We start from the raw sequence: 25,464 nt of genomic DNA, 5'->3' as shown, positions 1-25,464 counted from the left end.
CTTTCTCTTGCTACTTTCAAGGCTTGAATGTTTGATTCATTCCTTATTGTTATTTTACTTTCAAATTTATTATTGGCCTGTGGAAAAAGTTTATTTTGATATTTACCTCAGAAGGCTGCAAATAGAAAAGAGGCATTCAATTTTTATTTTTATTTGATATGCCATTGATATTTTTTAAATATTGTTATTATTTGAAACTCAATTTTGCATGTCACTATAAAGTTATATAAGCCTTGCGTATTCAATATTCAATGCAAAACTTGTTTGGGTCCCTATTAAAAGGTTAATTTGTTCAACCTTGGTCCGCGGCTTTGTTCAGTTTTAAATTTTGGCCCACTCTGTATTTGAGTTTGACACCCCTGCTCTAGAAGGTCTTATCTTTGTCCATGTTATGTCAGATGAAACAAAAATTAAACTGTTTGGCCACAATACCCAGCAATATATTTGGAGGGGAAAAAGTGAGACCTTTATGGCAAGCAGCGTGAATTATGATCAATATTAAAGTGACCTCTCGGTATCCGCTTGTGGTTTACTTTTGTTTTTTATATGTGTTGTGCCTCGGTGTGCATTGTTTACACAACCTGCGGTATGCTACTTAATATGTCCATGTGGAAACTCATTCAAAACCCCCGGACCGAAACGGTTCAATACAAATACACGTACCGTTACACCCCTACTAAGGACAAAATAGTTTTCTCCGCATACATAATCATTTCCAGAGCAAGCAAAACTAAGACCTTACAAAATTTAACGAGCAAATTGTCAAATCCTATTTCTAAATATTAGGTGAAATACCTGCGTGGAGTTGACCCCTCCAGCTTGTGCAATTGTTAATCTTTGTGCTACAAAATGATTTTGCCTATTAGTTTTTATGTTTTATTCATAACCAGCACCCCTCCCCGCACCTTGTCAAAACATCCCTGAGCCAGTCCCAATCTTTAGTGCTGCACCTTTGTTGTCTTTTATATTTTTTCCACTTCTTCCATTGACATTTCTAAAAGTACATTTGAAATGACACCTCTTAACGCTGCTGCTGCTGTTGGTACATGTGCTTTAATCTTTCCTCCATCAAGATAGCTTAGCTTCGAATTGTATGAATATGAAACATCATACTCAACAAATATTTACCACATGCATTGCACCTAACTTTAGTTGAAGCTTATTGCAAAAAAGTCTGGCAATTATACCATCACAAACCCAATACTCATATTATAAAAAAGAGTAATAAGGATAACTCTGAATTATCAAGCTTTGTAAAGTCACACATGGAATGGTAATTGTCGTTGCGCTTAAAACTTACACTGAAATTACATTTTCAGTACAAAATCAGACATGCATCATACAGAGTAGAGAGAATAGAAACACTGATGGGTCGCTGCAAAGGTGGTGCCTTGTAAAGGTGGGGAAAAAGCTCAAACATGGGGCGAGAACATGTTAAAAAATAAATAATCTTGTAAAATACACGACTGCTCAAATTATATATAAAGTAAATAATAAAAAGCTTCCACAAGTCGTCCAGAAGATGTTTCGGATGGAAACCAAATATGAACTAAAATATTTATGTGTACCCAAAAAGAATATAAGTGTATATCATATGTAAAAAAAAAAATTGGTTTGTTTCGTTTAATTTTGAAACCTATAAAGTAAATATAAGGGTTAAAAATAAGCTGAGGACCCACAGAATGTGTTCATCGGGGATTAATAAAGTATTTCTGATTCTGATTTTAAACACATGTACACTATGTTGTGCACTAATGCACATACTTACACCACGAATCTGAACAAATGTGATCTTTAAACGGTAGAACATTAACAAGATTGTGTTACACACACAATGATGTCACACATGTACTGATGTTCTTAGGTCTATGTTAAAGTTGACAGTTTATTTGAAAATCCTGCATCTTCAAGTTCTCACTGGTGTGTACTTTTAAGAGAATCTTTCATCACACTTTCTGGCCAGTGTGTTTTCTCATGTGTGTTTTTAACGAATCTTTTCGTACAAACCCTCTAGCGCAGATTGAACAGGAAAAAGGCTTTTCACCGGTGTGTTCCCTCATGTGTCTTTTTAAGTTCTGATCTCGCAAAAAACTTTTAGCACAGATTGAACAGACAAAGGGTTTTTCATCAGTGTGTGTTACCATGTGCCTTTTCAACTCCCAATTTTTTGTAAAACCTTTACCACAGCTTGAACACGAAAAGGGTTTTTCATTAGTGTGTGTTCTCATGTGTCTTCTCAACTCCCATTTTTGTATAAAACATTTGCAACAGCTCGAACAAGAAAAAGGTTTTTCGCCTGTGTGTACTCTCATGTGTATTTTAAAATTCATATTTCGTTTAAAGCCTTTACCACAGATTGAACAGAGAATAGGTTTTTTTTCAGTGTGTATTGTCATGTGTCTTTTCAACTCCCAATTTTGTGTATAACATTTGCCACAGCTTGGACAACAAAACGGGTTTTCGCCAGTGTGTACTCCAATGTGTGTTTTCATATCACTTTTTTGTGTAAAACCTTTACCACAGAATGGACAGGCAAAAGGTTTCTCACCAGTGTGTGTTCTCATGTGTGTTTTCAGATCACAATGGTGGTTAAAGGTTTTGCCACAGTGAGAACATTCAAAGTGTGTGTTGTCAGTTTGACATGTTGTATCAGCTTCAGAGTCTTCATCATCAGTGTCAGGAGAGTGTGACGTCATGTCATCACTATCTGATAGTGGAGCTAAGAGCTTGTCTGCTTGTGATCCTCCACAGTGGTCTCCATCAGCTTCTGTTGTCATGTGTTGAGTTGAGCTGCTGCTTGGAGGCTCCGCCTCTCTCTTCTCCTCACTTTCACTTTTGACCAGATCATCTTCGTTCTTCACAATGACAAAATTCAACGGAATCTTGAGGACATCAACCTCCTCTCGTCCTTCAAGATGATGTACATTCTGACTGATGTTGTGTTCCTCCTCTTCCTCTTTAATGTTGGAAGGATGTGGCGCCTCCTTTTCCTTTCCAATATGGGGGGGCTGTGGTTGCTCCTGCTCCATCCTGGAAGTCCACTCTTGCTGCTCGGGAAGAAGATGTTCTTCACAGACGTCTGCAGGACACAAAAATAAAAAAAAACATAATTTTGAAAGGTCCAACTTTGCTAAGTCACATGAAACAATGTGTGTATTAATGTAATGTCCTTTGTGTGCTTCGTTTTACAGTAACGTCATTATATTATCAACACATTGGACGACTGTTCATCTTTAATTTAACTTACTGTGTGCCAAAGTACAAACCCCGTTTCCATATGAGTTGGAAAATTGTGTTAGATGTAAATATAAATCATTTTCAACCCATATTCAGTTGAATATGCTACAAAGACAAAATATTTGATCTTCAAACAAACAATTTTTTTTTTGCAAATAATCATTAACTTTAGAATTTGATGCCAGCAACACGTGACGAAAAAGTTAGAAAAGGTGGCAATAAATACTGATAAAGTTGAGGAATGCTCATCAAACACTTATATGGAACATCCCACAGGTGTGCAGGCTAATTGGGAACAGGCGGGTACCATGATTGGGTATAAAAACAGATTCCATGAAATGCTAAGTAATTCACAAGAACGGATGGGGCGAGGTACACCCCTTTTGTCCACAACTGTGTGAGCAAATAGTCAAACAGTTTAAGAACAACGTTTCTCAAAGTGCAATTGCAAGAAATTTAGGGATTTCAACATTTATGGTCCATAATATCATCAAAAGGTTCAGAGAATCACCCCACGTAGGCGGCAAGGCCGGAAACAAACATTGAATGACCGTGACCTTCGATCCCTCAGACGGCACTGTATCAAAAACCGACATCAATCTCTAAAGGATATCACCACATGGGCTCAGGAACACTTCAGAAAATCACTGTCACTAAATACAGTTTGTCGCTACATCTGTAAGTGCAAGTTTAAGCTCTACTATGCAAAGCGAAAGCCATTTATCAACAACATCCAGAAATGCCGCCGGCTTCTCTGGGCCCCAGATCATCTAAGATAGACTGATGCAAAGTGGAAAAGTGTTCTGTGGTCTGACGAGTCCACATTTGAAATTGTTTTTAGAAATATTCAACATCATGTCATCCGGACCAAAGGGGAAGCGAATCATCCAGACTGTTATTCTGCGACAGAAAGGCGCAACTTGTGGCTGGCTAGACGCAAAGCGACACAATTAAGTTTCCTCTGATCATTTTGTAACAGGTAATGTATTTTGAAATATGTTGTTTTCCTTTTCGAAAACAAAGGTTGTTCTGCTTATTGAAGTAGTCAGTGAGATGTTACTTGTTCTTATGCTATCTGAACTCACTATGTTCTCTGCTCGCTGTACATAAACATAACAATGTGACCTCGGACTACGTTAAGGTAACGTGTGGAGTTCCCCAGGGTTCGGTCCTTGGCCCTGCACTCTTCAGCATCTACATGCTGCCGCTAGGTGACATCATACGCAAATACGGTATTAGCTTTCACTGTTATGCTGATGACACCCAACTCTACATGCCCCTAAAGCTGACCAACACGCCGGATTGTAGTCAGCTGGAGGCATGTCTTAATGAAATTAAACAATGGATGTCCGCTAACTTTTTGCAACTCAACGCCAAAAAAACGGAAATGCTGATTATCGGTCCTGCTAGACACCGAACTCTATTTAATAATACAACTCTAACATTTGACAACCAAACAATTAAACAAGGCGACACGGTAAAGAATCTGGGTATTATCTTCGACCCAACTCTCTCCTTTGAGGCACACATTAAAAGCGTTACTAAAACGGCCTTCTTTCATCTCCGTAATATCGCTAAAATTCGCTCCATTCTGTCCACTAAAGACGCTGAGATCATTATCCATGCGTTTGTTACGTCTCGCCTCGACTACTGTAACGTATTATTTTCGGGTCTCCCCATGTCTAGCATTAAAAGATTACAGTTGGTACAAAATGCGGCTGCTAGACTTTTGACAAGAACAAGAAAGTTTGATCACATTACGCCTGTACTGGCTCACCTGCACTGGCTTCCTGTGCACTTAAGATGTGACTTTAAGGTTTTACTACTTGCGTATAAAATACTACACGGTCTAGCTCCATCTTATCTTGCCGATTGTATTGTACCATATGTCCCGGCAAGAAATCTGCGTTCAAAGGACTCCGGCTTATTAGTGATTCCCAAAGCCCAAAAAAAGTCTGCGGGCTATAGAGCATTTTCCGTTCGGGCTCCAGTACTCTGGAATGCCCTCCCGGTAACAGTTCGCGATGCCACCTCAGTAGAAGCATTTAAGTCTCACCTTAAAACTCATTTGTATACTCTAGCCTTTAAATAGACTCCCTTTTTAGACCAGTTGATCTGCCGTTTCTTTTCTTTTTCTTCTATGTCCCACTCTCCCGTGTGGAGGGGGTCCGGTCCGATCCGGTGGCCATGTACTGCTCGCCTGTGTATCGGCTGGGGACATCTCTGCGCTGCTGGTCCGCCTACGCTTGGGATGGTTTCCTGCTGGCTCCGCTGTGAACGGGACTCTCGCTGCTGTGTCTTGGATCCTCTTTGGACTGGACTCTCGCGACTGTGTTGTATCCATTGTGGATTGAACTTTCACAGTATCATGTTGGATCCGCTCGACATCCATTGCTTTCCTCCTCTCTAAGGTTCTCATAGTCATCATTGTCACCGACGTCCCACTGGGTCATTATTGTCACCAATGTCCCACTGGGTGTGAGTTTTCCTACCGAGGATGTCGTGGTGGTTTGTGCAGCCCTTTGAGACACTAGTGATTTAGGGCTATATAAGTAAACATTGATTGATTGATTGATATCCTGCCAAGTAAGACCTACACTGTTTCAATGTCCATTTTTGATGCAATTGTTGATGACTGAAGTACTGATATCAACCAAAGCTCCTCATCCCACCCCCCGGATTGTAAATAATGTAAATAGTTCAATGTATATACTACGATGATTAACCTGTGTGATGACTGTATTATGCTGATAGTATATATTTGTACCATGAATTGATTGACGTGGACCCCGACTTAAACAAGTTGAAAAACTTATTCGGGTGTTACCATTTAGTGTTCAATTGTACGGAATATGTACTGTACTGTGCAATCTACTAATAAAAGTATCAATCAATCAATCAATTGTGTAACTGTTGTGCTGTCGCGCATCTTCACGCTCGCTTCAATTGCAAATGAACATATTTCACAAATGCCTGCCATACACGTACAGTGTCTTGAAAAAACACGACCTGTCTTCTCTGATATGACCCATGGCACCAAACAAGAATCAGTTGATCTCTGGGAGTTATGTCTGGGAGTGATGAACACGAGAGATGAGCACATTTTTATCTTTCCCATATGGTCTATCGATTAGGATTCCTGGTTTTTACGCAGGCGGCCCAGGTTCGACTCCTGATCTGGGAAACAGTCTTTTACCTTGAATTAATTAACATGGACCCCGACTTAAACAAGTTGAAAAACTTATTCTGGTCTTACCATTTAGTGGTCAATTGTACTGTACTGTGCAATCTACTAATAAGTTTCAATCAATCAATCCTTTGTAGGCAGATTCATTTCCTGTACCCTCTCACACACAAAGTAATTGTACGCTTTCAGCGACTTATAGCCCTTGAACTCATCAAGAGTACGGGCACTTACATTGTTCAACAAATAGTTGACAGTGTCCCGGTAGCTTATATAAAGGTAAGATTCCAAATCAGCAGTCCATTCAGCTTTTCCCATCTAGAACATATCTTTATTTGATTGATTGAGACTTTTATTAGTAGATTGCACAGAACAGTACATATTCCGTACAATTGACCACTAAATGGTAACAACCGAATAAGTTTTTCAACTTGTTTAAATCGGGGTCCGCGTTAATCAATTAATGTTAATCGCCAATATCCTTCAATTTATGTAAGAACCTGGCTTTGCAAACCCCATCTCACGTCAGTCTGCAGAAAGTCTCTTTCAAATTTCCCGAATTGACGTCATTGTCGAATAGGGCCGGGCGATATATCGATATACGCGACATATCGCGGGTTTGTCTCTGTGTGATATAGAAAATGACTATATCGTGATATTCGAGTATACGTTCTCACGCAGTTGCTTTTAGCTGCGGGCATTACATTACAGGCTCTTCCCACTCCTTCTTGTGTCTCCTTCTCACAGGCAGTAAGCTCACCTTCTTACACACGTCACATACGTATACACCCTCACGGAGCAGAGAGGTAGCAGACCGGGTAACGTTAGCTGTGATGCTAGCGAAGCCGTGCGAGTGGTAATACGAGAGAAAGAAGGTGCGAATCTGGTAACAAATGAAGGAAGAATTAATTCCCAAGAAAAGCAGCAGGGGGTCCATCGTCTGGCGGTGGTTTGGCTTCAAGCGGGAAGATGTCGAATAGACAACTTTAATTTGTCAAGTGTGGGGCACAATCGTTGCAACCAAAAGTAGCATTACTGCTAATATGTAGCATCATTTTAAAAGTCACCTGCTAATAACTGTTTAATAAATACAGTTTTTGTCAATTGACTTAGTTGTGATTCCCTTCGCTGCATGAAAGTTTAAAATGAGCATATATTAATGCAGTATGAACAAGAATGTTTTAATGTAGACACATAGAATCATCACACTGCTGTGATTATATGTATCAAGTGTTAATTCAAGGCTAAGGCAAAATATCGAGATATATATTGTGTATCGCGATATGGCCTAAAAATATCGAGATATTTAAAAAAGGCCATATCGCCCAGCCCTAACCCAAATAAGTTTTTCCACTTGTTTAAATCGGGGTCCACATTAATCAATTCATGGTCATCGCCAATATCCTTTAATTTATGTAAGAACCTGGCTTTGCAAACCCCATCTTACGTCAGTCTGCAGAAAACTTTCGCGTCCTCTTTCAAACTTCCCGAAATTGACGTCTTTGTCGAAGCAAAAGTGCGAAAAATATTTAGACAACTGCCACAGGTGAATAAACAAAGTTATAGTCGGGACAGAGTGGGACCCACGATGGACCGCTCGCCTGTATATCGGCTAGGGACAGCTCTGCGCTGCTGATCCGCTTCTCCTTGGGATGGTTTCCTGTTGGCTCCACTATGGACGGGACTCTCGCTACTGTGTTCGATCCACTTTGGTCTGGACTCTCACGGTTGTGTTGGACCCACTATGGATTGAACTTTCACAGTATCATGTTAGACCCGCTCGACATCCATTGCTTTCGGTCCCCTAGGGCAGTGGTTGTCAAATGGGGGTACGCATACCCCTAGGGGTACTTGAAGGTATGCCAAGGGGTACGTGAGATTTTTTTTTAAATATTCTAAAAATAGCAACAATTCAAAAGTGCTTTATAAATATATTTATTGAAGAAAATACTTAAAGAAAATACGAATGTAAGTTCATACACTGTGTAAAAAAAAACAAAAACAATGCAATATTTAGTGTTGACAGCTGGATTTTTGTGGACATGTTCCATAAATGTTGATGTTAAAGATTTCTTTTTTTGTGAAAGAATGTTTAGAATTAAGTTCATGAATCCAGATGGATCTCTATTACAATCCACAAAGAGGGCACTTTAAGTTGATGATTACTTCTATGTGTAAATATATTTATTAATAATTGAATCACTTGTTTATTTTTCAACAGGTTTTTGGTTATTTTTATATCTCTTTTTTCCAAATAGTTCAAGAAAGACCACAACAAATGAGCAATATTTTGCACTGCTATACAATTTAATAAATCAGAAACTGATGACATATTTTACTTATCTCTTTTTTTCAACCAAAAATGCTTTGCTCTGCTTAGAGGGTACTTGAATGCAAAAAATTTTCACGGGGAGTACATCACTGAAAAAAGGTTGAGAACCACTGATTTAGAGAAATCCAACTTTGCTCGGCCACATGAGAAAATGAGTGTACTTTCCTTTCTTGGCTTGGTTTTACAGTAACTTCATTGTATTGTCAATTAACAACCCCGAAATTGACGTCATTGTCGAAGCAAAAGTGCGAAAAATATTTAGAAAACTGCCACAGGCGAATAAACAAAGTTATAGTCGGGACAGAGTCGGGACCCACGATGGACCGCTCGCCTGTATATCGGCTGGAGACATCTCTGCGCTGCTGATCCGCTTCCCCTTGGGATGGTTTCCTGTTAGCTCCACTATGGACGGGACTCTGGCTACTGTGTTCGGTCCACTTTAGTTTGGACTCTCACGGTTGTGTTGGATCCACTATGGATTGAACTTTCACAGTATCATGTTAGACCCGCTCGACATCCATTGCTTTTGGTCCCCTAGGGCAGTGGTTCTCAAATGGGGGTACGCATACCCCTGGGGGTACTTGAAGGTATACCAGGGGGTATGTGAGATTTTTTAAAAATATTCTAAAAATAGCAACAATTCAAAAGTCCTTTATAAATATATTTATTGAATAATACTTCAACAAAATATGAATGTAAGTTCATAAACTGTTAAAAAAAAAATACAACAATGCAATACTCAGTGTTGACAGCTAGATATTATTTGTGGACATGTTCCATAAATATTGATGTTAAAGATTTCTTTTTTTGTGAAGAAATGTTTAGATTTAAGTTCATGAATCCAGATGGATCTCTATTACAATCCCCAAAGAGGGCACTTTAAGTTGATGATTACTTCTATGTGTAGAAATATTTTTTTTTATTATAATTGAATCACTTGTTTATTTTTCAACAAGTTTTTAGATATCTTTATATATAGATTTTTTTCAAAAAAGACCACTACAAATGAGCAATATTTTGCACTGTTCTACTATTTAATAAATCAGAAACTGATGACATAAAGCTGTATTTTACTTCTTTATCTCTTTGTTTCAACCAAAAATGCTTTGCTCTGATTAGGGGGTACTTGAATTAAAAAAATGTTCAAAGGGGGTACATCACTGAAAAAAGGTTGAGAACCACTGCCCTGGGGGGGTTCCCACATATGTGGTCCTCTCCAAGGTTTCTCATAGTCATCATTGTCACCGACATCCCACTGGAGTGAGTTTTCCTTGCCCTTATGTGGGCTCTACCGGGGATGTTGTTGTGGTTTGTGCAGCCCTTTGAGACACTGGTGATTTAGGGCTATATAAAAATTGATTGATTATGAAAAGATTGTAGCTGAGATAGGCACCAGCGCCCCCCGCGACCTCAAAGGGAATAAGCGGTAGATAATTGATGGATGGATGACACACAAGATGATGGCTGTCCCGCTAGTTACCCATAATCCTTCACTAACGGAAACTCATGTATTCCATGCGCCCTGTCATGTCAATGATGACACATGCAGTTTGTAAAGATGTGAGAGTAAGAAGTAAACAAACCTGTCCTGTGTAACACAACTTGATGTTTCTTGAAAACAGCGTCCAGTAGTTGACGTTGTCGCTTGTTCTCCACTCCTGTTCGAGAAGGTTCCTCGTCGTACTCTGCTATCTTTCTTTATAACACTACAAATACTTTTTCCACAGCCGCACTTTGTCGCCAATTCACCAACACTCTCAGCAATTGTATTTTACAAATTTACACACAACCACAACACTTTACACTCGCACTTGTGTCTGCTTAGTTATAAATGTTGATAACTTCCGTGTTTTTTTTATTAGCAGCTAGCAAGCTAAGCTAACTCGCAGGCTAAGTTAGCCTCAGAAGCGTCAAAGTTCTTTGAGTCGAGTTCATCCTGACACCAAGAATGACTGAAGTTTAGTTTGTCACAGCTTATAAGAATGTGTACAAACGTGAAACTGAAGAAATAAAAGCATAATTAAAGACTACACTGCTTTGTTGCCTTTTACGAGACAATTGGTAGACTACAGGATCAGTCCGCGCATGTGCGAGGCAGAAGATGAGGTCACTTCCTGTTGACGCATTCCTCTATTTTTTTTAAACACAAAATTTTCAATAAATTAGCGCAATCAATGCACAAAATGGGAGCAATATAAAAACATATAACAGAGGAGATAACAATATATTATAATAAACGGGGGAGGGGACGTGGGGAGTGTAAGCAGAATCGCAAAAAATCATAACATTTGTGCATTTTTGTTTTTCATCATTTTAAAGGAATTTGAATACAATATAGCTTACTTTTTAAAAGTAATTATTTTTGGTGGAGTAGCCGCTGCTCCTCCACATCGAGAGGAGCCAGATGAGGTGGTTCGTGCATCTGGTCTGTATGCCACCCGCACGCCTCCCTAGGGAGGTGTTTAGGGCACGTCCAACCGGTGGGAGGCCACGGGGAAGACCCAGGATACGTTGGGAAGACTATGTCTCCCGGCTGGCCTGGGAACGCCTCGGGATCCCCCGGGAAAAGCTGGACGAAGTGGCTGGGGAGAGGGAAGTCTGGGCTTCCCTGCTTAGGCTGCTGCCCCCGTGACCCGACCTCTGATAAGCGGAAGAAGATGGATGGATGGATATTTTATGGACAGGTAATTTTGCAAGACACGTTGCTGTCACAGACCCACAGGCTGCTAAAGCTGACTCTCCAATCAACTAAAAACACAGTGACGTCTTGGTGAATTTACAGAGGTGTTTCCTGTACATTCATTTAAATTTGTACCGCAAAAGATGTAAAAGATGTATGTAACACTAACTGATACCCCTCTCTCATAAATGCATCATAATGTGACTGTCTCTGGATGTAGCTTGTCATAACAACGGCGTACACTAGAATAGAATGGACTATTGTCATTATATTTGCATATAACGAGATTAAAGACTCCGATTTAAGGTGCGGTAGTGGGAACAAATATGGGGTAAACTAAATAACTCAAGAGGTAATAAAGGAAACAAATAACAATTGAAATAAACAGACTACTATCCAATAAAAATAATAAGCAATCCTGTACAATATACAAAACACTATAGAAATACAAAATACTGTACAATATACAGAACAAGACAGGCGTACCGAAGTAATAAATAACAATCAGTGTCGGACATATTGCACTCGAAGGGTATCATTGCACAGTAGGGTATTTGGGCAGGCTATTGTATAGGGGCGAATTATTATTATTATAAGTTAGAGTGGCATTGTAACGCTGCTTCTAACATAGCTAATATGCACATTGTCCGCCAGAGAATAAGAAGACATAGCAGGATAGATCAGTGCCTGTGTATCTGTGTTTATTGCCTTGTCAATCAATCAATCAAATGTTATTTTATAGCCCTTAATCAAAAATGCCTTGAAGGACTTCACAAACTCACAACAATTTAAACCCACATGGCTATTATTTAATAAGATACTTGAATAAATGCTGTATTTTTTTATCATCCCAGTTTCCTGGGGGGGGGGGGGGGGGTGAGAAGCATGGTCATGGTTGCATTGTCAACCTCGTCAACCAGAAATACCCATTGAGTACACTAACCTAAACCATTTAACAATCAAACATTAGAATTTATTTCATTTAAATAATTACAAATAGGTATATTTTTCCATTATTGAGTGACATGTGTTGATCATGAGAAGTATCTGCCCCTCCCCATTAAAAAGTATGAATGCTTATAATAAAGATTTGCACTTCCCTTTCTGATACGGACAACATAAAGGGACTCAATTCAAAATAATACGTTGTAATGCAACTAACATTTTTCATGATACAACATTTAGATGTACTAACAATAAAGTGACTGCTCAGTTACTACATGTTCCATCCATCCATTTACTACCGCTTATTCCCTTTTGGGGTTGCGGGGGGCGCTGGCGCCTATCTCAGCTACAATCGGGCGTAAGGCGAGATTACACCCTGGACAAGTTACTACATGTTCATTTTTTTTTTTCCTGTGCACAGGAAGGTTGTTGTTACTTCAGTCTGCCTTCAGTTTGCAGTGTTGACTCATGATTATCCAGTACACCTGCTTGTTTGTTCTTTTTAAATTGGTGTTGCAGATTATCATTATTATTATTTAGGTGCTAAGCCACAATGCAAGAAAACGCTCTTTAAAATCCATGATCTACTTTACTGCTTATCAACACCAATACAATACTTTTGTCTCAGTTGATGGACTCAACTTATAATCAATAAAAAAACACAAAAAAAAACCCCACCCTGAATGCATATAAAGTACCTTTAAAAGTAGTGTTTTGTTGATTGTGAGTATTTGAGAGTTACTCTCGAATAATCATAGCAAGGAAAACAAAATACATTTTGTGATAATAGGGTGGTCAATTCAACATAGCTCAGATTTCAATTGAATTAACATGACTCAATTAAGCACATTCAAACCCTTAATTGAATTGATGTGGTCTGTAAAGATCCACAAATTACTTTATGACAGTTAATGATGTGTTTTTCTAAGACCAGCTGTGTTCAAAGTATGTTTTTTGTGGCACATTGTGTACAGAAAATACAAACAAAATAAAACAGCAAACATTTAAAAATAGTGTCTAAAAACATACTGAAAAAAAAAGCTGAACTGTTTAAAATAATAACTGAAAAAAACAACAGAAAGATGTCCAAAAATGAGATTGATCACACTTTGGAATATTGATTCATTGTAGTTATTCTCCTTAAAATACACTCCTCACAAAATTTTAATTAACGTAAAAAAATATTACAATTTTATAGTTAGAATGTAACGTACGAACATTGTGACCTGCAGAACATTCTGAAACAAATTTAAAAAAAAAAAACAGCAAACATGGGGAAATAGAGCACAAAGGTTTGAGGCAGGTGTGTCCAAACTCTATCCAACAAGTATAGGGTCCATTTTGATATTTTTTTATTTTATTAAAAAAAAAAAATTAAGCCAAAAAAAAACATTATATACCGTACAGGCCAAAAGTTTGGACACACCTTCTCATTCACAAAACAGCTTATGGTGCAAACCCCATTAATAAAGCAAGGAAGTCCACTAATCAACCCTGATAAGGAAAACCATAACCAAGAGTGTGCAAAACAATAATCAGAGCAAATGGTGGCTATTCTGAAGAAACTAGACTTGTCCAGGGTGTACGCCGCCTTCCGCCCGATTGTAGCTGAGATCGGCTCAAGCGCCCCCCGCAACCCCGAAAGGAATAGGCGGTAGAAAATCGATGGTTAGATAGAATATAAAACATGTGTTCAGTTATTTCACCTTTTTTTGTGAAGTACATAACTCGACACGTGTTCATTCATAGTTTTAATCCCTTCAGTGACAATCTACAATGTACATTGTCATAAAAATAAAGAAAACCCGTTGAATTACAAACACTGTTTCCAAATGAGTTGGGAAATTGTGTTAAATGTAAATATGAACAGAATAAAATGATTTGCAAATGCTTTTCAACCCATATTCAATCAAATGCACTACAAAGACAAGATAGTTGATGATCAAACTCATAAACTTAAATTTTTTTTTTTTGCAAATAATAATTAACTTAGAATTTCATGGCTGCAACACGTGCCAAAGTAGTTGGGAAAGGGCATGTTCACCTCTGTGTTACATCACCTTTTCTTTTAACAACACTCAATAAACGTTTGGGAACTGAGGAAACTAATTGTTGAAGCTTTGAAAGTGGAATTCTTTCCCATTCTTGTTTTATGAAGAGCTTCAGTCGTTCAACAGTCCGGGGTCTCCGCTGTCCTATTTTACGCTTCATAATGCGCCACACATTTTCGATGGGAGACAGGTCTGGACTGCAGACGGGCCAGGAAAGTACCCGCACTCTTTTTTTACAAAGCCACGCTGTTGTAACACATGCTGAATGTGGCTTGGCATTGTCTTGCTGAAATAAGAAGGGGCGTCCATAAAAAATACGGCGCTTAGATGGCAGCATATGTTGTTCCAAAACCTGTATGTACCTTTCAGCATTTATGCTGCCTTCATAGATGTGTAAGTTACCCATGCCTTAGGCACTAATGCAGCCCCATACCATCACAGATGCTGGCTTTTGAACTTTGCGTTGATAACAGTCTGGATGGTTCACTTCCCCTTTGGTCCGGATGACAAAATGTCGAATATTTTCCACTTTGCATCAGTTTATCTTAGATGATCTCGGGCCTAGAGAAGCCGGCGGCGTTTCTGGATGTTGTTGATAATGGCTTTCGCTTTGCATAGTAGAGCTTTAAATTGCACTTACAGATGTAGCGACAAACTGTATTTAGTGAGAGTGGTTTCCTGAAGTGTTCCTGAGCACATGTGGTGATATCCTTTAGAGATTGATGTCGGTTTTGATACAGTGTCGTCTGAGGGATCAAAGGTCACGGTCATTCAATGTTCGTTTCAATTTCTCCAGATTCTCTGAACCTTTTGATGATATTATGGACCATAGATGTTGAAATCCCTAAATTTCTTGCAATTGCACTTTGAGAAATGTTGTTCTTAAACTTCTTGACTATTTGCTCAAGCAGTTGTGGACAAAGGGGTGTACCTCGCCCCATCTTTTCTTGTGAAAGACTGAGCAATTTTTGGGAAGCTGTTTTTATACCCAATCATGGCACCCACCTTTTCCCAATTAGGCTGCTCACCTGTGGGATGTTCCAAATAAGTGTTTGATGAGCATTCCTCAACTTTATCAGTATTCATTGCCACCTTTCCCAACTTCTTTGTCACGTGTTGTTGGCATCAAATTCTGAAGTCAATGAAAAAAAAAATGTTTATCAGTTTGAACATCAAATATGTTGTCTTTGTAGCATATTCAACTGAATATGGGTTGAAAATGGTGTGCGAATCATTGTATTCTGCTTATATTTACATCTAACACAATTTCCCAACTCATATGGAAACGGGGTTTGTACATTTAAACTTTTTACTGATTTGTTTTTGTCATTTTCTGGCATTAATGTGGTTAAAGAGATCAAATCTTTCTTTAATAACAGAATCTCTTTCTTCCACTTATTTTTTTTTGTTCTGGGACTTACTGAAGGCCAGAGCAAATTTTATTTTTCGACATATTTAAGGAAAACACATTTGTGAGAACATCCCAATAAGCACAAGGAAAGATTATTTGAAAACACAAACATTTCAAGACAAAACAGTAGATTTCCTTGCATACACAATCGATTGCAGAGCGGGCAATATTATTATTATAATATTAGTATAACCAAACTTGTCCCAATCATTTGTGTTGCTTGGTTTCTGCTGCAAAATGTTTTCGTTTAACATTGTAGTTTCTATGTTATTAAAGTGTTCTTCATAAACAGTCCCCTGGCCCCACACACACAGACCTTGTCAAAACGTCCCCAAGGCAGTCCCAAACGTTTGTGCTACAAAAATGTTTTGTCTTTATAGTTTTATAGTCAACAAAAATTCTCATTGACACAATATAACTCTAACTTTGTATACTGTCTATATTTTGTTTTCCATGTCTCAAATCATGGGTTTAAAAATGTCACATACTGCAGGCGTTATTTTAAAAGCTTTATCATCCAGTAAATTGTGTAGTTTTTCATGCAAAGCCCATAAATAACGAAATAAAATACTTGTTTAATTTTATAGTACAGATCTTCATTTAATGTTTATTAAACAATAATAAAATAATTATGTTTTCTTTACATCAACAAACAAAAGAAATATGAACATTGACAATCTGTTTTAACATTATCTTAATGTAATGTATGATATACAGAAACACACATATATCGATATAGACAGTACATATAACAGTTACGCACACTCTTGCAAGCAAATTACACACAAAATGGCTCCAAGACGTTACACTGTCATTCAAGACAGTGTGACTATGAGGTATGAGGGGCCGCTGGGGACATTATTCAGAATTACCTCTTACATACACTACTGAAATGCTCTCGGATAAACAACTGAAATGTTTTTCTCTCACACACAGGACTAAAACACCCTTTTACACACTACTGAAATGCTCTCACATAAACGCCTGTGAGAGCATTTCAGTAGTGTGAGTAAGAGTGTTTCAGTAGTGTGTATGAGAGTGTTTCAGTAGTGTGAGAAAAACATTTCAGTTGTTTGTGTGAGAGCATTTCCGTAGTGTGTATAATAGTGTTTTAGCAGTGTGTATGAGTGTTTCAGTAGTGTGCGTGAGAGGGAAAAACATTTCAGTTATTTATGTGAGATCATTTCAGTAGTGTGAATAAGAATGATTCAGTAGTGTTTGTGAGAAAAACATTTCAGTTGTTTACATGAGAGCATTTAGGTAGTGTGTGCATAAGAGTGTTTTAGTAGTGTGTATAAGTGTTTCAGTAGTGTGTGAGAAAAACATTTCAGTTGTTTATGTGAGAGCATTTCAGTAGTGTGTATAACAGTGTTTCAGTAATGTGTGGGAGAAAAAAATATTTTAGTTGTTTATGTGGGGGCATTTCAGTAGTGTGTATAAGAGTGTTTCCGTAGTGTGTGTGTGAGAGAAAACCATTTCAGTAGTGTATGTAAGAGGTAATTCTGAATAATGTCTCTAACGGCCCATTATAGTGTGACATTGACCACACACAATCCTAGCAGTGTAGCGAGCACGAAGATAGCATGTGTTCTTTGTAGAAATTCCTGTTGAAATGTTAATAACTCTTTCCACAAAACATCTTTATGTAACCACATCCTCCCCAAATTACATCACACAATTTTTTTTCAACACAACAGTTCACAAGTGTCATACTTGGACAAATCCGAATCAAAAAAGGTTCACGACAAACGACATACTAAACATTGTAAACGACTTCCTAACACTGTAACATGTTATAGTAAGTCACCAGAGGGGTTAAATAGTATAAATAAAGTTTGGGCCATACCTGTAAAATAATAAAGAAAGAACACACGTTACCATATTTTTAAGTCTCAACTCGTTTACTAATGTTTCTGAGTCACTCAACACCATGGTGCGACATTTGCTTGACACACATTACACAGTCAAAGTGACATATACACAGTAGAGTGCATGAAAATGTGGCATTTGTGGGGTTATTTGACAAATGTACACATAGCAGTTCCAACCAACTACACATACAGCCTATTTTATCTAACATGTTTTGTTCGGGTTTGTTTTAAACGAACACAAATGTGAATATAGCAGTATTCAAAACAATATGATGCTTCAGTCAGTAGATGTTTTCATCCATCCATCCATTTTCTACCGCTTATTCCCTTTTGGGGTCGCGGGGGGCGCTGGCGCCTATCTCAGCTACAATCGGGCGGAAGGCAGGGTACACCCTGGACAAGTCGCCACCTCATCGCAGGGCCAACACAGATAGACAGACAACATTCACACTCACATTCACACACTAGGGCCAATTTAGTGTTGCCAATCAACCTATCCCCAGGTGCATGTCTTTGGAAGTGGGAGGAAGCCGGAGTACCCGGAGGGAACCCACGCATTCACGGGGAGAACATGCAAACTCCACACAGAAAGATCCCGAGCCTGGATTTGAACCCAGGACTGCAGGAACTTCGTATTGTGAGGCAGACGCACTAACCCCTCTGCCACCGTGAAGCCTAGATGTTTTCAATCAAAGAAAATTTATTTTTTTAATAAATGCACACAATGTTGTTTAGTGAAGTGAATTATATTTATATAGCGCTTTTCTCTAGTGACTCAAAGCGCTTTACGTAGTGAAACCCAATATCTAAATTACATTTAAACCAGTGTGGGTGGCACTGGGAGCAGGTGAGTAAAGTGTCTTGCCCAAGGACACAACGGCAGTGACTAGGATGGCGGAAGCGGGGATCGAACCTGGAACCCTCAAGTTGCTGGCACGGCCACTCTACCAACCGAGCTATACCGCCGTTTACTAATGTATATACTTAAAATATACATAAAACACTAATCTAAAAAAATCTAAAGATTGTGTTAGACACACAACAATGATGTCACACGTTGTATGTGGTAAATGTTGCTACAAAATCAAAGTTTTGACAGTTTTTTAAAAAATCCTGCAGTTTCATTTGCTGCTGTTTGTTCTGTTGTATTTCTTACACGGTTTTTTTAAAAGAGAATATTTCATCAAACACACTGCAACTCACACTTCCTCACCAGCGTGTGTTCGCATGTGTCTTTTCAATTTATCTTTTCGTACAAAACCTTTAGCACAAATTGAACAGGAAAGGGGTTTTTTACCTGTGTGCACTGTCATGTGTCTTTTCAAAAGTATATTTCGAGTAAAACCTTTAGCACAGATCGAACAGACACAATGCTTTTCGCCAGCGTGTGTTTCCATGTGTGTTTTCAAATTTACATTTTGTGCAAAACTTCTAGCACAGATTGAACAAGAAAAATGTTTTTCACCAGTGTGTGTTGTCATGTGTCTTTTCAAATCACAATTTTGTGCAAAACTTGTATCACAGATGGAACAGGAAAAATGTTTTTCACCAGTGTGTGTTGTCATGTGTCTTTTCAAATGTATATTTTGTGTAAAACCTTTTGCGCAGATTGAACAAAAATATTTTTTTTCACCAGTGTGAGTGGTCATGTGTATTTTCAAATGACTGTTAAGAGTAAAATCTTTAGCACAGACTGAACAAGAGTACGGTTTTTCACCAGTGTGTGTTGTCATGTGTGCTGTCAAATGACTATTTTCGGCAAAACTTTTACCACAGATTGAACAGATAAAACGTTTTTCACCAGTGTGTGTTCTCATGTGTATTCTTAAATGATTATTCTGTGTAAAACATTTACCACAGCTTAAACAAGAATACGGTTTTTCACCAGTGTGTGTTGTTATGTGTCTTTTCAAATCACTCTTTTGTGCAAAACCTTTACCACAGATGGAACAGGAAAACTGTTTTATACCAGTGTGTGTTGTCATGTGTCTTTTAAGATGTACATTATATGTAAAACCTTTTGCACAAATTGAACAAGAATAAGATGTTTCACCGGTGTGTGTTGTCATGTGTGCTTTCAAATTACAATTTTCGGTAAAACCTTTACCACAGATTGAACAGATAAAAGGTTTTTCACCAGTGTGTATTCTCATGTGTCTATTTAAATGGTTATTTTGTGTAAAACCTTTACCACATAATGAACAAGAAAAAGGTTTTTCACCAGTGGGTTTTTTCATGTGTATTTGTAAATTATTTTTTTGTGTAAAACCTTTATCACAGATTGAACCAGAAAAAGGTCTTTCACGACAGTGATTATAGGTTTTGCCACAGTGAGAACATTCAAAGTGTGTGTTGTCAGTGTGACCTGTTGTATCATCATCAGTGTCAGGAGAGTGTGACGTCATGTCATCACTATCTGATAGTGGAGCTAGGAGCTTGTCTGCTTGTGATCCTCCACAGTGGTCTCCATCATCTTCTGTTGTCATGTGTTGAGTTGAGCTGCTGCTTGGAGGCTCCACCTCTCTTTTCTCCTCACTTTCACTTTTGACCTCATCATCTTCACTCTTCACAATGACAACATTCAATGGCATCTTGGGGACATCAACCTCCTCCAATCCTTCAAGATGATTTCCATTCTGACTGATGTTGTGTTCTTCCTTTTCCTCTTTAAAGAAAGGGGGCTCCTCATCTTCCTCTTTAATGTGGGCGGAATGTGGCTCCTCGTCTTCCTTTTTAATATGGGGGGGTTGTGGTTTCTCCTGGTCCATCCTGGTGGTCCCCCTCCTGCTACCTAGGTAGAAGATGTTCTTCACAGAAGTCTGCAGGACACAACAAGTTAAAAACATGATTAAGAAAAGTCCAGCTTTGCTCAGTCACATGAGACAATTTTTATATTAATGTACTTTCCTTTGTGTGCTTATTTTCACAGGAACTTCATTGTATTATCAAAAAACAACCTCACACTGGACGTTTGTTCATCTCTAATTTTAATTTCAATCCGCTCCCCCAAAAAAAGACATATGTGTTGTTGTCTCTCACAATGATTGTGAACGATCGGCAACATTCCAAAAGAGGTACAGTTCCCCTTTAAAACAGCCATGTGTTAACTCCACTCTTATAAGTATGCGCATATCAGTTCCTAGGCTGACTGGACTCAATTACATAAGGAAATCAAACAAATCAAGAACATTATTCAAATTACAGATTACAGTTGGTACAAATTGCGGCTGCTAGACTTTTGACAAGAACAAGAAAGTTTGATCACATTACGCCTGTACTGGCTCACCTGCACTGGCTTCCTGTGCACTTAAGATGTGACTTTAAGGTTTTACTACTTACGTCTAAAATACTACACGGTCTAGCTCCATCCTATCTTGCCGATTGAATTGTACCATATGTCCCGGCAAGAAATCTGCGTTCAAAAGACTCCGGTTTATTAGTGATTCCTAAAGCCCAAAAAAAGTCTGCGGGCTATAGAGCATTTTCCGTTCGGGCTCCAGTACTCTGGAATGCCCTCCCGGTAACAATTCGAGATGCTACCTCAGTAGAAGCATTTAAGTCTCACCTTAAAACTCATTTGTATACTCTAGCCTTTAAATAGACGTTTTTCTTGACAGTATAAACTACAATAGGTTTTTGTGATATTGACCCAGAAGACCTTTCCTGCAAAAGTATTTTTAGGATAAGTCTCACCTTAAAACTCATCTGTATACTCTAGCCTTTAAACAGACCTCCTTTTTAGACCAGTTGATCTGCCGCTTCTTTTCTGTTTCTCCTATGTACCCCCCTCCCTTGTGGAGGGGGTCCGGTTCGATGACCATGGATGAAGTACTGGCTGTCCAGAGTCGAGACCCAGGATGGACCGCTGGTCGGGACCCAGGATGGACCGCTCGCATGTGTATCAGTTGGGGACATCTCTACGCTGCTGATCCGCCTCTGCTTGGGGGGGTCCTCTCCAAGGTTTCTCATAGTCAGCATTGTCACTGGCGTCCCACTGGGTGTGAATTCTCCCTGCCCACTGGGTGTGAGTTTTCCTTGCCCTTATGTGGGTTCTTCCGAGGATGTCGTAGTCGTAGTGGTTTGTACAGTCCTTTGAGACATTTGTGATTTAGGGCTATATAAATAAACATTGATTGATTGATTGATTGATTGATTGATTGAAATTAGAGAAGACATCCAAAAATATAAACTACTATATATTTGAATATTCATGGTTGGAATTATAGATGTCATTGTGTATTTTGTTGTTGATAAATAATCCTATTATATCTGAATGATGGGGCAGATGTGATGTGATGGGAAACATTGCAGTTGTTATTATATAGTTTATAATCATTTAAAGTTCCATCCATCCATTTTCTACCGCTTATTTCCTTTGGGGTAACATGGGGTGCTGGTGCCTATCTCTGCTACAATCGGGCGGAAGGTGGCACACACCCTGGACAAGTCGCCACATCATCGCAGATCATTTAGAGTTTTTGTATGCAAATAGCAATTCTCAAAACCAACTATATGTTTGGATTGAAAGCCGGCCAAACTATTGGCACGCAGTTGGAAGCGTTTGTGTCAGTGAGGGACAGGAAGACACTGGACAAACTGCTGGTCATCATGGACAATCCTGCCCACCCACTCCACCAGGAAATTGAGGGACAATGAAGTTCATACTACAAACCCCGTTTCCAAATGAGTTGGGAAATTGTGTTAGATGTAAATATAAACGGAATACAATGATTAGCAAATCCTTTTCAACCCATATTCAATTGAATGCACTACAAAAACAATATATTTGATGTTCAAACTCATAAACTTTATTTTTTTTTTGCAAATAATGATTAACTTAGAGTTTCATGGCTGCAACACGTGACAAAGTAGTTGGGAAAGGGCATGTTCACCACTGTGTTACATCACCTTTTCTTTTAACAACACTCAATAAATGTTTGGGAACTGAGGAAACTAATTGTTGAAGCTTTGAAAGTGGAATGCTTGCCCATTCTTGTTTTATGTAGAGCTTCAGTCGTTCAACAGCCCGGGGACTCCGCTGTCGTATTTTACGCTTCAAAATGCGCCACACATTTTTGATGGGGGACAGGTCTGGACTGCAGGCGGGCCAGGAAAATACACACACTCTTTTTTTTACGAAGCCACGCTGTTGTAACACTTGTTTGTTGAAATAAGCAGGGGCGTCCATGATAACGTTGCTTGGATGACAACATATGTTGCTACAAAACCTGTATGGACCTTTCAGCATTAATGGTGCCTTCACAGATGTGTAAGTTACCCATGTCTTGGGCACTAATGCACCCCCATACCATCACACATGCTGGCTTTTGAACTTTGTGCCTATTACAATCCGGATGGTTATTTTCCTCTTTGTTCCCGAAGACACCACGTCCAAAGTTTCCAATATAATGTGGACTCGTCAGACCACAGAACACTTTTCCACTTTGCATCAGTCCATCTTAGATGAGCTCGGGCCCAGCGAAGCCGGCGGTGTTCCTGGGTGTTGTTGATAAATGGCTTTCGCTTTGCATAGTAGAGTTTTAACTTGCACTTACAGATGTAGAAACCAACTGTAGTTACTGACAGTGGTTTTATGAAGTGTTCCTGAGCCCATGTGGTGATATCCTTTACACACTGATGTCAGTTTTTGATGCAGTACCGTCTGAGGTATTAAAGGTCCGTAATATAATCGCTTACGTGCAGTGATTTCTCCAGATTCTCTGAACCTTTTGATGATTTTACAGACCGTAGATGTTAAAATCCCTAAATTCCTTGCAATAGCTCGTTGAGAAATGTTGTTCTAAAACTGTTCGACAATTTACTTACAAATTGGTGACCCTCACCCCATCCTTGTTTGTGAATTACTTAGCATTTCATGGAAGCTGCTTTTATACCCAATCATGGCACCCACCTGTTCCCAGTTACCCTGCACACCTGTGGGATGTTCCAAATAAGTGTTTGATGAGCATTTCTCAACTTTATCAGTATTTATTGCCACCTTTCCCAACTTCTAATATAATTTTTTGACAATGCTCCTCCACTCTGTACAGTTATTCCAAGTGTTCTTTCATGTCAATGATGAAACATAAAGTTAGTAAAGATGTGAGAGTAAGAAGTTAACAAACCTGTTCTGTGCAACACAACTTGATGTTTCTTGAAAACAGCGTCCAGTAGTTGACGTTATAGCTAGTTCTCCTCTTTTGATGAAAGTTCCTTGTCGTAGTCTTCCATATTTCTTAGTTTATAACGCTACATATATTTCTTCCACAGCCGCAGTTAGTCGCTGATTCACAAATACTCTCGGCATTTGTATTTTACACATTTTTTTTAACCAAAACTTTACAGTCACACTCGTGTCTGCCTAGCAGCTAGCAAGCTAAGCTAACTAGCAGGATAAGTTAGCATCAGAAGCTTCAAGGTTCACTGAGTCGAGTTAATCATAAAACGATGACTGAATAACGTTTAGTTTGTCAAACCTTAATGACCAATAGATAAACACGTAAAAATAACGCACATAACGCAGACTTTAAAGAACACACTGCTGTGTTGTTTCTTACGAGACGATTGCTACTAAAATACACAATCAGTCTGCGCATGTGCAAGGGGTGAACTACGTCACTTCTTTTTGACCCCTCCCTTTTTTTAACAGAACTTTATTTGCATTCCAGCACAACTTTACTTCCCCATATTTTCTACTGCTTCTCCTTTTGATGCATTTGGGCGGAAGGCAGGTTATACACGGAAAAAGTCGCCACTCCATTACAATTTACAATAAACCAGTACAATCACTGCACATAAATGGGAGCAATATACAAGTATAAAACATCAAATATAACAATATATGACAATAAAGAATGGGAAGACAAAGACAAATCAAAACGTTTGTGCATTTTTGGTTGTCATCTGTAGATGTTGCACTCTAGTGCAGTGGTTCTTAAATGGGGGGTACGTGTACCCCTGGGGGTACTTAAAGGTATGCCAAGGGGTACGTGAGATTTTTTTTTTTTAAAAAGGTCCTAAAAATAGCAACAATTAAAAAATCCTTTATAAATATATTTATTGAAAAATACTTCAACAAAATATGAATGTAAGAAATGCAACAATGCAATATTCAGTGTTGACAGCTAGATTTTTTTGTGGACATGTTCCATAAACATTGATGTAAAATATTTCTCTTTTTTTTTTTGTGAAGAAATGTTTAGAATTAAGTTAATGAATCCAGATGGATTTCTATTACAAATCCCCAAAGAGGGCACTTTAACTTGATTACTTCTATGTGTAGAAATCTTTATTTATAATTAAATCACTTGGTTTTTTTTCAACATGTTTTTAGTTATTTTTATATCTTTGTTTCCAAATAGTTTAAGAAAGACCACTAAAAATGAGCAATATTTTGCACTGTGATACAATTTAATAAATCAGAAACTAATGGCATAGTGCTGTATTTGACCTCTTTATCTCTTTTTTTTCAACCAAAAATGCTTTGCTTTGATTAGGGGGTACTTTAATTAAAAAAATGTTCACAGGGGGTACATCTCTGAAAAAAGGTTGGGAACCACTGCTCTAGTGGGTTCCTTGGCGCTTACGGACTGTATCCCTAGACTGTATTGATCTATATTGATACATAATGTATATATTGTGTTTTTTATGTTGTTAATAATAAATAAATAAAAAAAACATTTTTTTATTTCTTGTGCGGCCTGGTACCAATCGGTCCGGTGGTTGGGGACCACTGCTTTACACCACTGCATCC

At 38.5% G+C, this 25,464-nt stretch overlaps 2 protein-coding genes across 2 annotated transcripts; both read right to left on the bottom strand.

Annotated features, from left to right (window-relative positions):
• Positions 1 to 1,034: 1,034 nt before the first annotated feature.
• LOC133564656 (gastrula zinc finger protein XlCGF8.2DB-like) lies at positions 1,035 to 10,852 on the bottom strand. The gene is made up of 2 exons (XM_061919117.1): positions 10,337 to 10,852; positions 1,035 to 3,079 (listed from the first exon to the last, which is right to left on the bottom strand). The coding sequence occupies exon 2, from the start codon at positions 3,027 to 3,029 to the stop codon at positions 1,947 to 1,949; it is 1,083 nt and encodes a 360-aa protein (XP_061775101.1). The 5' UTR covers positions 3,030 to 3,079; positions 10,337 to 10,852; the 3' UTR covers positions 1,035 to 1,946.
• Positions 10,853 to 17,718: 6,866 nt separating this feature from the next.
• Positions 17,719 to 24,327, bottom strand: LOC133564644 (gastrula zinc finger protein XlCGF57.1-like). Its single transcript, XM_061919097.1, has 2 exons — positions 23,837 to 24,327; positions 17,719 to 20,530 (listed from the first exon to the last, which is right to left on the bottom strand). The coding sequence occupies exon 2, from the start codon at positions 20,477 to 20,479 to the stop codon at positions 18,911 to 18,913; it is 1,569 nt and encodes a 522-aa protein (XP_061775081.1). The 5' UTR covers positions 20,480 to 20,530; positions 23,837 to 24,327; the 3' UTR covers positions 17,719 to 18,910.
• Between the last annotated feature and the right edge of the window lie 1,137 nt (positions 24,328 to 25,464).

Source organism: Nerophis ophidion, linkage group LG13, assembly GCF_033978795.1.
Source record: "Nerophis ophidion isolate RoL-2023_Sa linkage group LG13, RoL_Noph_v1.0, whole genome shotgun sequence".
Classification (NCBI taxonomy): Eukaryota; Metazoa; Chordata; class Actinopteri; order Syngnathiformes; family Syngnathidae; genus Nerophis; species Nerophis ophidion.
Note: the sequence above shows the minus strand (reverse complement) of the source record. Positions and strands in the feature narration are given on the sequence as shown.

Bases quoted from the DNA above. Each gene is read 5' to 3' on its own strand.
- LOC133564656 (XM_061919117.1), bottom strand. From the start codon at position 3,029: ATGGAGCAGGAGCAACCACAGCCCCCCCATATTGGAAAGGAAAAGGAG.
- LOC133564644 (XM_061919097.1), bottom strand. From the start codon at position 20,479: ATGGACCAGGAGAAACCACAACCCCCCCATATTAAAAAGGAAGACGAG.